This window comes from Ranitomeya variabilis, chromosome 3, assembly GCF_051348905.1.
Source record: "Ranitomeya variabilis isolate aRanVar5 chromosome 3, aRanVar5.hap1, whole genome shotgun sequence".
Classification (NCBI taxonomy): domain Eukaryota; kingdom Metazoa; phylum Chordata; class Amphibia; order Anura; family Dendrobatidae; genus Ranitomeya; species Ranitomeya variabilis.
Genome location: NC_135234.1, coordinates 278,539,030 through 278,553,481, shown reverse-complemented (window position 1 = coordinate 278,553,481; position 14,452 = coordinate 278,539,030). Strand labels below are relative to the sequence as shown.

Genomic DNA, 14,452 nt, shown 5'->3' with positions numbered 1-14,452 from the left:
CGGGGGGAGCGCGGCCGATCGCGGCCGGGTGTCAGCTGCCTATTGCAGCTGACATCCGGCACTATGTGCCAGGAGCGGTCACGGACCGCCCCCGGCACATTAACCCCCGGCACACCGCGATCAAACATGATCGCAGTGTACCGGCGGTACAGGGAAGCATCGCGCAGGGAGGGGGCTCCCTGCGGGCTTCCCTGAGACCCCCGCAGCAACGCGATGTGATCGCGTTGCTGCGAGGGTCTCCTACCTCCTTCCTGGCTGCAGGTCCCGGATCCAAGATGGCCGCGGCATCCGGGTCCTGCAGGGAGGGAGGTGGCTTACCGAGTGTCTGCTCAGCAGTGCAGACACTTGGTAAGCCTGCAGCCCTGCACAGCAGATCGCAGATCTGGCAGAGTGCTGTGCACACTGCCAGATCAATGATCTGTGATGTCCCCCCCTGGGACAAAGTAAAAAAGTAAAAAAAAAATTTTTCCACATGTGTAAAAAAAAATAAAAAAAAAATTCCTAAATAAATAATAATAAAAAAATATATATTATTCCCATAAATACATTTCTTTATCTAAATAAAAAAAAAAAAAACAATAAAAGTACACATATTTAGTATCGCCGCGTCCGTAACAACCCAACCTATAAAACTGCCCCACTAGTTAACCCCTTCAGTAAACACCGTAAGAAAAAAAAAAACGAGGCAAAAAACAACGCTTTATTACCATACCGCCGAACAAAAAGTGGAATAACACGCGATCAAAAAGACTGATATAAATATCCATGGTACCGCTGAAAACGTCATCTTGTCCCGCAAAAAACAAGCCGCCATACAGCATCATCAGCAAAAAAATAAAAAAGTTATAGTCCTGAGAATAAAGCGATACCAAAATAATTATTTTTTCTATAAAATAGTTTTTATCGTATAAAAGCGCCAAAACATAAAAAAATGATATAAATGAGATATCGCTGTAATCGTACTGACCCGAAGAATAAAACTGCTTTATCAATTTTACCAAACGCGGAACGGTATAAACGCCTCTCCCAAAAGAAATTCATGAATAGCAGGTTTTTGGTCATTCTGCCTCACAAAAATCGGAATAAAAAGCGATCAAAAATGGTCACGTGTCCGAAAATGTTACCAATAAAAACGTCAACTCGTCCCGCAAAAAACAAGACCTCACATTACTCTGTGGAGCAAAATGTGGAAAAATTATAGGTCTCAAAATGTGGAGACGCAAAAACTTTTTTGCTATAAAAAGCGTCGCTGGTTTCACACTTGCGTTTTTGTCTGCAGCGTTTTTTGCACAAAAAAACGCATGCGTTTTTTCCCTATATTTAACATTGAAAACGCATGCGTTTTTTTTGTACGCGTTTGGTCGCGTTTTCAAACGCATGCGGTTTTTTTCTGCATGCGTTCATTTTCAGAAATACAACCTGCAGTATTTTCTTGCGTTTTTAAGCACATGCGTTTGTTTGCGTTAAAAACGCATGCATTTTTATCGAAAAAAAACCAGAAAACACACTGAAAAGCCACCCACCACCATCAAGGTGATAAAGGGATCCAAACCCTAACCCTAACTCTACCCCTAACCTCACCCCTAACCGTTTAATGAACATTTTCTGACAGTCATAGTGCCACGTATTTCAGTGCCATGTATTTCAGTGCCACGTATCACGTATTTCAGTGCCACGTGTTTCAGTGCCACGTATTTAAGTGCCACGTATCACATATTTAAGTGCCACGTATTTAAGTGCCACGTATTTAAGTGCCACGTATTTAAGTGCCACGTATTTATGTGCCACGTATTTCAGTGCCACGTATCACATATTTCAGTGCCACGTATTTCAGTGCCACGTATTTCAGTGCCACGTATTTAAGTGCCACGTATTTAAGTGCCACGTATTTCAGTGCCACGTATTTCAGTGCCACGTATTTCAGTGCCACGTATTTCAGTGCCACGTATCACATATTTCAGTGCCACGTATTTCAGTGCCACGTATTTCAGTGCCACGTATTTCAGTGCCACGTATTTCAGTGCCACGTATTTCAGTGCCACGTATCACGTATTTCAGTGCCACGTGTTTCAGTGCCACGTATTTAAGTGCCACGTATCACGTATTTCAGTGCCACGTATTTCAGTGCCACGTATTTCAGTGCCACGTATTTCAGTGCCATGTATTTCAGTCACGTTTAGGGTTAGGGGTAGGGTTAGGGCTAGGGTTGGAGGTAAAGTTAGGGTTGGGGCTAAAGTTAGGGTTGGGGCTAAAGTTAGGGTTAGGGTTTGGATTACATTTACGTTTGGATTAGGGTTGGGATTAGAATTATGGGTGTGTCAGGGCTAGGGGTGTGGTTAGGGTTACCGTTGGGATTAGGGCTAGGGGTGTGTTTGGGTTAGGGTTTCAGGTAGAATTGGGGAGTTTCCACTGTCCAGGCACATCAGGGGCTCTCCAAGCGCGACATGGCGTCCAATCTCAATTCCAGCCAATTCTGCGTTGAAAAAGTAAAACAGTGCTCCTTCCCTTCCGAGCTCTCCCGTGCGCCCAAAAAGGGGTTTACCCCAACATATGTGTTATCAGCGTACTTGGGACAAATTGAACAACAACTTCTGGGGTCCAAGTTCTCTTGTTATCCTTAGGAAAATAAAAATTTGGGGGGCTAAAAATCATTTTTGTGGGAAAAAAAAAGATGTTTTATTTTCACGGCTCTGCGTTATAAACTGTAGTGAAACACTTGGGGGTTCAAAGTTCTCACAACACATCTAGATAAGTTCCTTGGGAGGTCTAGTTTCCAATATGGGGTCACTTGTGGGGGGTTTGTACTGTTTGGGTACATCAGGGGCTCTGCAAATGCAACGTGACGCCTGCAGACCAATCCATTTAAGGCTGCATTCCAAATGGCGCTCCTTCCCTTCCGAGCTCTGTCATGCGCCCAAACAGTGGTTCCCCCCCACATATGGGGTATCAGCGTACTCAGGACAAATTGGAAAACAAATTTTGGGGTCCAATTTATTCTGTTACCCTTGTAAAAATACAAAGCTGGGGGCTAAAAAATCATTTTTGAGAGAAAAAAAAAAATTATTTTCACGGCTCTGCGTTATAATCTGTAGTGAAACACTTGGGGGTTCAAAGCTCTCAAAACACATCTAGATAAGTTCCTTAGGGGGTCTACTTTCCAAAATGGTGTCACTTGTAGGGAGTTTCAATGTTTAGGCACATCAGGGGCTCTCCAAACGCAACATGGCGTCCCATCTCAATTCCAGTCAATTTTGCATTGAAAAGTCAAATGGCGCTCCTTCCCTTCCAAGCTCTGCCATGCGCCCAAACAATGGTTTACACCCACATATGGGGTATCAGCGTACTCAGGACAAATTGCACAACATTTTTTGGGGTCCAATTTCTTCTCTTACCCTTGGGAAAATAAAAAATTGGGGGCGCAAAGATCATTTTTGTGAAAAAATATTATTTTTTATTTTTACGGCTCTGCATTATAAACTTCTGTGAAGCACTTGGTGGGTCAAAGTGCTCACCACACATCTAGATAAGTTCCTTAGGGGGTCTACTTTCCAAAATGGTGTCACTTGTAGGGAGTTTCAATGTTTAGGCACATCAGGGGCTCTCCAAACGCAACATGGCGTCCCATCTCAATTCCAGTCAATTTTGCATTGAAAAGTCAAATGGCGCTCCTTCTCTTCCAAGCTCTGCCATGCGCCCAAACAATGGTTTACACCCACATATGGGGTATCAGCGTACTCAGGACAAATTGCACAACATTTTTTGGGGTCCAATTTCTTCTCTTACCCTTGGGAAAATAAAAAATTGGGGGCGAAAAGATCATTTTTGTGAAAAAATATGATTTTTTATTTTTACGGCTCTGCATTATAAACTTCTGTGAAGCACTTGGTGGGTCAAAGTGCTCACCACACATCAAGATAAGTTCCTTAGGGGGTCTACTTTCCAAAATGGTGTCACTTGTAGGGGGTTTCAGTGTTTAGGCACATCAGGGGCTCTCCAAACGCAACATGGCGTCCCATCTCAATTCCAGTCAATTTTGCATTGAAAAGTCAAATGGCGCTCCTTTCCTTCCGAGCTCTGCCATACGCCCAAACAGTGATTTACCCCCACATATGGGGTATCAGCGTACTCAGGACAAATTGTACAACAACTTTGGGGGTCCATTTTCTCCTGTTACCCTTGGTAAAATAAAACAAATTGGAGCTGAAATAAATTTTGTGTGAAAAAAAGTTAAATGTTCATTTTTATTTAAACATTCCAAAAATTCCTGTGAAACACCTGAAGGGTTAATAAACTTCTTGAATGTGGTTTTGAGCACCTTGTGGGGTGCAGTTTTTAGAATGGTGTCACACTTGAGTATTTTCTATCATATAGACCCCTCAAAATGACTTCAAATGAGATGTGGTCCCTAAAAAAAAATGGTGTTGTAAAAATGAGAAATTGCTGGTCAAATTTTAACCCTTATAACTCCGTCACAAAAAAAAATTTTGGTTCCAAAATTGTACTGATGTAAAGTAGACATGTGGGAAATGTTACTTATTAAGTATTTTGCGTGACATATGTCTGTGATTTAAGGGCATAAAAATTCAAAGTTGGAAAATTGCAAAATTTTCAAAATTTTCGCCAAATTTCCATTTTTTTCACAAATAAATGCAAGTTATATCAAATAAATTTTACCACTAACATGAAGTACAATATGTCACGAGAAAACAATGTCAGAATCGCCAAGATCCGTCAAAGCGTTCCAGAGTTATAGCCTCATAAAGGGACAGTGGTCAGAATTGTAAAAATTGGCCCGGTCATTAACGTGCAAACCACCCTTGGGGGTGAAGGGGTTAAAAGCCTCAGGTATCTTTTGCATGTGTTTAGAGTTAATTAGTTGATTCAGAAGATTAGGGTAATAGGTCGTTTAGAGAACCTTTTCTTGATATGCTAATTTATTGAGACAGGTTTTTTGGGTTATCAGGAGTTGTATGCCAAAATCATCAGTATTAAAACAATAAAAGACCTGACAAATTTCAGTTGGTGGATAATGAATCTATAATATATGAAAGTTTAATTGTAATCATTACATTATGGTAAATAATGAAATTTAACACTATATGCTAATTTTTTGAGAAGGACCTGTACAGTTATATGAAAAAGTTTGGGCACCCCTATTAATCTTAAGCTTAATGTTTTATAAAAACTGTTTTTTTTGCAACAGCTATTTCAGTTTCATATATATAATAACTGTTGGACACAGTAATGTTTCTGCCTTGAAATGAGGTTTATTGTACTAACAGAAAATGTGCTATCTGCATTCAAACAAAATTTGACAGGTGCATAAGTATGGGCACCCTTATCATTTTCTTGTTTTAAATACTCCTACCTACTTTTTACTGACTTACTAAAGCACTTTTTTTGGTTTTGTAACCTCATTGAGCTTTGAACTTCATAGCCAGGTGTATGCAATTATGAGAAAAGCTACTTAAAGTGGCCACTTGCAAGTTGTTCTCCTGTTTGAATCTCCTCTGAAGAGTGGCATCATGGGCTCCTCAAAACAACTTTCAAATGATCTGTAAACAAAGATTATTCAACATAGTTGTTCAGGGGAAGGATACAAAAAGCTGTCTAAGAGATTTTACCTGTCAATTTCCACTGTGAGGAACATAATAAGGAAATGGAAGAACACAGGTACAGTTATTGTTAAGGCCAGAAGTGGCAGGCCAAGAAAAACATCAGAAAGGCAGAGAAGAAGAATGGTGAGATCAGTCAAGGACAATCCTCAGACCACCTCCAGAGAGCTGCAGCATCAACTTGCTGCAGATGGTGTCACTGTGCATCGGTCAACTATACAACGCACTTTGCACAAGGAGAAGCTGTATGGGAGAGTGATGCGAAAGAAGTTTCTGCAAGCACACCACAAACAGAGTCGGCTGAGGTATGCAAAATCACATTTGGAGAAGCCAATTTCTTTTTGGAAGAAGGTCCTGTGGACTGATGAAACCAAGATTGAGTTGTTTGGTCATACAAAAAGGCGTTATACATGGCGGCAAAAAAACACAGCATTCCAAGAAAAACACTTGCTACCCACAGTAAAATTTGGTGGAGGTTCCATCATGCTTTAGCGCTGGGTGGCCAATGCCGTCACCGGGAATCTTGTTAAAGTTGAGGGACGCATGGATTCCTTTCAGTATCAGCAGATTCTTGACAATAATGTTCATGAATCAGTGACAAAGTTGAAGTTACGCAGGGGATGGATCTTTCAGCAAGACAATGATCCAAAACACCGCTCCAAATCTACTCAGGCATGCATGCAGAGGAACAAATACACTGTTCTGGAATGGCCATCCCAGTCCCCAGACCTGAATATCATTGAACATCTGTGGGATCATTTGAAGAGGGCTGTCCATGCTCGACGACCATCAAACTTAACTGAACTGGAATTGTTTTGTAAAGAGTAATGGTCAAAAATACCTTCATCCAGGATCCAGGAACTCACTAAAAGCTACAGGAAGCGACTAGAGGCTGTTATTTTTGCAAAAGGAAGATCTACTAAATATTAATGTCACTTTTCTGGTGAGGTGCCCATACTTATTCACCTGTCAAATTTTGTTTGAATGCAGATTGCACATTTTCTGTTAGTACAATAAACCTCATTTCAATGCAGAAATATTACTGTGTCCAACAGTTATTAGATATATGAAACTGAAATAGCTGTTGCAAAAAGACCCAATTTTTATAAAACATTAAGCTTAAGATTAATAGGGGTGCCCAAACTTTTTCATATAACTAATAATAATAATAATCTTTATTTTTATATAGCGCTAACATATTCCGCAGCGCTTTACAGGTTGCACACATTATCATCGCTGTCCCCGTTGGGGCTCACAATCTAAACTCCCTATCAGTATGTCTTTGGAATGTGGGAGAAAACCGGAGTACCCAGAGGAAACCCACGCAAACACGGAGATAACATACAAACTCTTTGCAGATGTTGTCCTTGGTGGGATTTGAACCCAGGACTCCAGCGCTGCAAGGCTGCTGTGCAGCGGTAACTGTACATTAGTGGAGTTTCCCATAAGCGCTCTGAACATGGTGAATAATGGGGATTTGTAAGCAGCTGGGGCACCTTCTATGAACTTTTTTATCAGTGCTGTCATCACTGCAGCATCTGGCCCCTTCCAATCCTCGACAACAGCAAAATGATCATTCATATCTGGCAAAGGATTGCGAGCTATACCCCCTATGCATGCAATTTCTCTCAGTCCCTGATCTCCATCTACAAGAGACTCCCATCATGTTTGTGGTATTGATTCAATAGGAGAATCATATACTTACTTGTGCCACAGAATCCCTCACCAAATGCAATAGGGAAAAATTCTCTGCAGTGTCCCTTGCACGTCTCATTTTTAGATGCACCATGGGATCAATACAAATACTACCAATTCCTATGCCCTCATGATGGTTCAAGATTATCGTATCAGCTCCAAACTCCCATAACCTGAGAATCCATGTTAATAAATTCTCTCCTGCTTGCTGTCTGTAACTGGTAGATTTATTCTGTTAGTTCCCCTGCTGTATAATTTATAGTTTCCTCTGTCATGGCGGATTCTGCGCCAACAGCTGCATCTCCTGCATCCATCCTATCTCCTCTACGCTGAGTGACTTCTCTCCTGGTCTTTGTTACAACTATAGGTCTGGCATGCAATTCTACCTCATTTTCTAAGTCATCATATTCTAGCAAATCTGACCATTTCTCATGTGCAATCATGGTTCTAACATGTGCAGTACAAATATCTGACACTGGCTGCTGTCTCCTCCTGCGCTTATTCTTATTCATATTTTGTATCACATAATCTTCAAAACTCTTTTGCATTTTATCATGCTGTTTCACTTGATCACTCAAAGCTGATTGCAAGCTGATCCTTTGCTCTATAGCTGTATGCAGCTCTAAACGCAAGTGATGAATCTCCTCCTGCAAACTTTGCAGTGCCTGGACACAGACCCAACAACGGCCGCTGCTGTTTTTTGCTCCTTTGCATCATACCTTGAGAGATCAGATTTTGCAGCCACATCCTGGGGATTTGGTAAACGCTGTCCCTCCATATATTTATTACATTCCTTTGCCATTGGGGTCCACGGTCCTGACAACACCCATTCTGGCAAGGATCTAACACTCTCAATTGCTTTCCTATTCTTAACAAACGTATTCAATTTTGCAAACATTTTTTATTCAAGACACATATCCCACTTCTGACACCACTTGTTTTGTTAAGATTCAAAGAATTGTGATGAATAAATGCTCACATGACAATTGAATAAACTAATATGAATTTACTTAATAATAGATCATAAATATAAACAGTCACTCAAAATAACACATAATTAATAGTCATACATTACATAGGATGGTAGGAGTTCATCACTGATTGTCCAGGAAGCAAGAGAACGGTCCCCAGCACATGTGCTCTGTTATATCTCTCCAGCTGCCAGAGGTGTATCCAGCCCCCACGTGTGGGGAATGATGTCACCAGTCTATTGTCCACTCGCAAAGGTACATCCCCTCAATCCCCAATGAAACCTGATTTACCAGCATTTTGCAACTGGAGGAGGGGGCTTCATGTAGGACACATGGCAGAAATTCAGCAACTGGGGATGGGCCCCTGAACACATGTGGGGGAATTATATATATCTGATTGAAACCATATCAATAGCACTATAATTTGTATTAATTAAATGGAGTTTTGAAATCATTTTAAATATTTAACATACTAAACAGTGTTTTTCAAATTAAACTTACTGGATTAGTAATTACTAACCCCTGGACTTGATGTCAGCTGATATTATAAAGCTGCTATCAACTCCAATACGATTACACCACTTGCCACTGCATCGGGGCAAGTAGGAAGAGCCAGGCAAAGTGCCAGAATTGGCCCATCTAATGGATGTGCTTTTTCTAGGGCTGTTTAGGGCTGCTATTTTTAGGCTTTGGGAGGGCCAATATCCATGGCTTATTCCCAGTCTGAGAATATCAGCCCCCAGTTGTCTGCTTTATCTGCTCTAGTCATCAAGAATACAGGGGAGCCTATGCCATTTTTTTTATTTATTGCACAGGCGTCAGCTGATGAATACTCTCATTTGCGTATGCCTGCTCTTGCTGTCAGCGAGACAAGGCGTACGCTGAGCTGATGAGTAGTACTCTCATCAGTCAGCGCCTGACTGGCGGTAACCATTTCTCTGTCACAGCTGCTGGCTCACTCTGTCATCTGTGTGATAGCGTGGGAACCACAGTGCTGAAGCTAACAGTAACACATAAGGTTACCACTGATCAGAGTCGGTGTTTCTGGTGCTGTCACACAGATGACAGTATGGGAAATGCCGTATGTTCTGGGCCCCCATTCACTTGAATGGACTCTGAGTTTGGCTACTGTTCTGGTACCAACTAACCAAACTTTTCTTGTTTTTTTTTAAAGTTCAGCCAAACCCGAAAGACCTGAACGTAACAGCCCATCATTAGTGAGGCGCAAAAAAAGGAAATAGTGCCTGCATACCAAAGGGCTTAACAAATTATATAAAGTCAGTTTACTTACCATACGTTACAGTAGTGAGTTTTGGCTTATGGCCATTATTTCAAGAAATAATCTGTAAGTCTGTTTCCCCTCAGAAATAAACTACTTATAGTCTTATAGTATATGTACAGTGAAAGAGGAACTCATTGGAAAGTGCATTCTCCATGTAAAGCGCCATGGAATAAAAGGCGCTATAATAATAAATAATAATAATATTAATTCTCCATCACTTAACACCTCATTTAAAAGCTGTTAAAAATGGGGATTACTAAAGATTCAGGCAATGGATTGACGATATAAAGGAACTTGTGAATTCATCTCCTAATTGGCTACATACACATACTGTATATATGAGGGGCGGTCAAACTTAGACTCCTTTTAAACATTTTTTTTTTTATAATTATTAGTATTATATGGATTTATTACTTTATTTGCTCTTCACCACATTTTTAATTGTTTTGAATATCTCATATGCTTTTTTACCCCCTAAAATAACCCATAATGTAATTTAATGATTACAAACTTCTTTTGCAGTGTTTTTGAAACAGACGTGAACTGGGGACGAATTTTAACCCTGCTTGGTTTTGGTTATCGCATGGCTGTCTACATTTGGAAAAAAGGACAGCATAGATTTTTAAGAAAAATTGCTCAATGTCTTGCTAGATATTTAGTGGAAAGTCAAATTGCACAGTGGATAGCAAGGCAAGGTGGTTGGGTAAGCTGACATTTTTTTTTCCGAGACCTGAAATATGCAATAATCAATGCTATATATATACTAGCTGTTTGTTCAAAAGTAGAAGTAAAGTATAATCTGCTTCTTATTTCCATGCTTTTTTAAAAAAATCTAAAAGATATTATTGAAGCAATTTTTTAACTTTATGTGCTGTCTTAATTTGTACATGAGAACAATCGCATAGCCTCATCTGGTATCAATATACTTGCAATTATATCAAAATTTCATTACTGGATGTCTGAAAGTTAAAAATTAACTGAGCTATGCCCATAATTCTCACGACTTTTCATTTAGCACTAGGGGCCCTTCTGTAGGGGCCCTTTTGTAGAATAAAATTTAGTAGTGGACTATTGCTTCAAGCTATCTTGAAAACCGAGCCCAGGGTCACGTTTCCAGGAAAGGAGATGTGACCATACATCTATGGGACTTTGGAAAAATTGTCTAGCAAGCATGCTCGGCCATATTCCTTGTACCCATTAAAGTGAGCATGGGGAGCCGTGCATTTGTGGCTGTCTCTGTATTCCTGGTGGCTCGGCATTCAGCTTGATTCTCAAGATATTTGCAATTCCCAAAAGAGCTACTTGTATTGGAAAAGCATCTATGGCAGATGTCTTGGATATTGTTTACATTTCTGCAATATGAATATCCCATTAATCAGTTGAAATACCATGATGAGCATTACGGAATGCTGTAGATAAGTCCCTGATGCCGGTGGCCGCAGCTTATAGGCGAATTTTGGGGTGTAGGGGTGTAAAATCTATTTAGCTATTCAGTTTCCACAATTATTTGTGTTTAAAAGACTCATTCAATTAAATTATATCTCCTTCAAAATGCTTGATGATGTGATGCAGAAATTTCTACAACTGAAAAATCCATCTTATATATATAACCACACATAATCCCGTGCCCCCAACACATCACCACATGTAATCCCACCCCCCAACACATCACCACACGTAATCCCGCCCCCCACCCCATCACCACACATAATCCCGCGCCCCCAACACATCACCACACATTATCCCACCCTCCCACCACATCACCACACATAATGCCGCCCCCCAACACATCACCACACATAATCCCGCCCCCCACCCCATTACCACACATAATCCCACCCCCACCCCATTACCACACATAATCCCACCCCTCCACCACATTACCACAGATAATCCCACCCCCACCACATTACCACACATAATCCCGCCCCCCCACCACATTACCACACATAATCCCGCCCCCCACCACATTACTACAGATAATCCCGCCCCCCACCACATTAACCCACATAATCCCGCCCCACCACATTACCACAGATAATCCCACCCCCCACCACATTACCACACATAATCCTGCCCCCCGCCACATCACCACACATAATCCAGCCCCCCCACCACATTACTACAGATAATCCAGCCCCCCACCACATTACCACACATAATCCCGCCCACATCACACAGATAATCCAGGCCCCCACCACATTACCACACATAATCCTGCCCCCCACCACCTTACCACACATAATCCCGCCCCCCACCACATCACCACACATAATCCCACCCGCCCACCACATCACCACACATAATCCCGCCCGCCCACCACATCACCACACATAATCCTGCCCCCCCACCACATCACCACACGTAATCCTGCGCCCCCAACACATCACCACACGTAATCCCGCCCCCCAACACATCACCACACATAATTCCGCCCCCCCACCCCATCACCACTCATAATCCCGCCCCCAACACATCACCACACTATTGTTATTAACTTCATTTTAAGTTAACTTACCACCTGCGTAAGTGCTATTGAATGTTGTCATTATTTTCTTTAGTTTAATCACCAGCAGCATTAATAAGATAGCAATGAGCATGCCGAGCGTTAGCTGGCTGGAGACATCTAGTATGTATATATATATATATATATATATATATATATATATATATATATATATACAGTAATGGAGTATTACTGCAGCTCGTGCATGGCCAATGGTAAAAAAAACAAAACAAAAAACAATAATACAGTGGGTACGGAACGTATTCAGACTCCTTTAAATTTTCCACTCTTTGTTTCATTGCAGCCATTTGGTAAACTAAAAAAAGTTTACATTTTTTTCTCATTAATGTACACTCTGCACCCCATCTTGACTGGGAAAAAACAGAAATGCAGACATTTTTGCAAATTTAAAAAAAAAAAATACTTTCCGTACCCACTGTATTTTTGCTTTTTCTTTCTGCTCTCATTTTCTTGATAAGAGAGCTTCTATCTTACATAGTGTTCAGCCTACTGCCAAGGAGATCGGCCACAAGAGCCTTTCTGAGTATTCTTTGTTTTTTCATTCCAGGTTGAGGAGTTGGCACCTAAAATACCAGCCAACTGTGTCCATCCTATTGATTTCTATAAAACAGCTGTTCACCTCCATTTGTCTCCCTCTCTGCTCCTGCGCTGTTATCAGTCTTGCAAAAACACGAACCCCCAGGCTCCAACTGTACCTGCTTCCAGAGCAATTCTCCTAATCATAGATCTTACTTTCCAGAGTCCATGTACTTATTCAAAAGCTCTGTTAACTCTATATGCAATTATAGTAATTACAGTGTAAAATTCCCCAAAAAATTCACTGATAACTAAATGTGATAAGGTCCACATACACATATACTAATCTATGGGTTTGGCTGACACTCTAATATGTATGGGTGCCCATGACAACTGTCGGGGAAGATGATCAATCATGTCCGATTTCAGATTGTGGATAAGTTTGATCTTCCAGAGATGGGCTACCACTAGACATGTCTGGTGACTGCTCCATCATGAAGGACACAGGAACTCTTGGCTAAGCTGAACGAATGCTTCTGTGTATAAGTGAGCCAATTGACCAGACAGCCATGTAATGTGCTGAGCTTTATCATTCTACTGTAAAGCCCGCCAAACACAAGTATTGCTATGCCACTAAACAGAAATGTTACTCAAGGACAAGTGCCTATCCCCCAGAAACTAGGACATAAGGACACTGCAAAGCTGTAAGCTGCTGAAAACGCCTATAAGAGAGTTATGCTCTTTAAAGAGCCTTTTTTGTTTACCCACCATCTTTCTCCCCCAAAATTTTGTGCTCAGAGTGCCTCACAGCTAGAATTTACTTTTCATGATATTGTAGTGTATTTGAATTATTATAATATTTAATCAAATTTGAATAATGTATATTTTTTTATTCAATTCACACATATTACTAAGAACTGATATCTAACCTTGTTCCTATATTCTGTTTTTATTTTAAACAGGAGGCTGTCCTTAAACTAACAAATGACAGCATCAAATATGTACTCATGGCATTGGGTGTCGTTCTGATACTGCAATTTGTGATGCGCCGTTTATCGTCACTTGACGGCTGAGGAATGGACACATTTGTGTATGTTTCTTTATCATTCAGGTGCATATCACAAATTATTTTGCTGCAGCCAAGAGGACTCTTAGTTTGTAAAAAGCTATTGATCTATGGGTTAAATTGTAAAGACTTTCTAGATTTTATACATGTGCTACATTATGTTGGCACTTTTATTTTAAACACCATCTCTTTACTTAGACCAACAATTAGGAGCTAATTTCCAACTTTGTTACCTGCTCAGGGAATAAAGGGTAAATTGTTATGGTGTATCTTGAATATATTCATGTTTTAATAAATGCCTTTCTACAAAACTCCCGCTTTTCCCTGTTATTCTCTTTGAAAACAATGAAAGAATTTTGGATGTGAAAGACTGCAAGGTCTTATAGTTCATATATAGTTCTACATAGTTCAGATCAACAAGGACTGACCACAGGCTTAGCGCCTCTCTATTGTGAACCTCAGCCCTAATTTGTGTAAAGCACTGTGTCCCTTTTACTACTTCCAACAGGTGGCGCTATAGAGTTTAAGTCCTCTTTTTCTCAGAGGAGGCAATTTGCATATTACGTGTCCCTTTTAGGCACTTAACAAGAAGTTGTAGTTGTATTTAAAATACTTACCACTCACCATTTTCCCTTCATGTCGCAGTCACTCTGGTCCTCTTATTGGTCACTTTAAATCAAATTAGCTAAATCACAGAGGGATTTTTGTGTGGCTTGGAAGTCACACTCACAATGTAACAGAGCAAATAGATGAATGGCTGCACTCAATTGCAAGGGAATG

The 14,452-nt window shown here is 40.7% G+C and overlaps 1 protein-coding gene and 1 long non-coding RNA gene across 3 annotated transcripts in view; one reads left to right on the top strand and one right to left on the bottom strand.

Annotated features, from left to right (window-relative positions):
* The window catches only part of LOC143815847 (uncharacterized), a 155,208-nt gene extending 146,407 nt beyond the window's left edge, over positions 1-8,801 (bottom strand). The window contains exon 1 of the long non-coding RNA XR_013223816.1: positions 8,381-8,801. This is a non-coding gene — a long non-coding RNA (uncharacterized LOC143815847). The remainder of the gene's footprint in view (positions 1-8,380) is intronic.
* Positions 1-13,983, top strand: part of BAK1 (BCL2 antagonist/killer 1) — a 336,138-nt gene extending 322,155 nt beyond the window's left edge. Inside the window, exons 5-7 of one of the 2 annotated variants that reach the window (XM_077295504.1) lie at positions 9,456-9,515; positions 10,086-10,266; positions 13,569-13,983. In XM_077295504.1, the coding sequence (XP_077151619.1) occupies positions 9,456-9,515; positions 10,086-10,266; positions 13,569-13,679 (352 nt within the window). In that variant the 3' untranslated portion in view covers positions 13,680-13,983. The remainder of the gene's footprint in view (positions 1-9,455; positions 9,516-10,085; positions 10,267-13,568) is intronic. The other variant, XM_077295505.1, reaches the window with a different exon arrangement.
* The last annotated feature ends 469 nt before the right edge of the window (positions 13,984-14,452 follow it).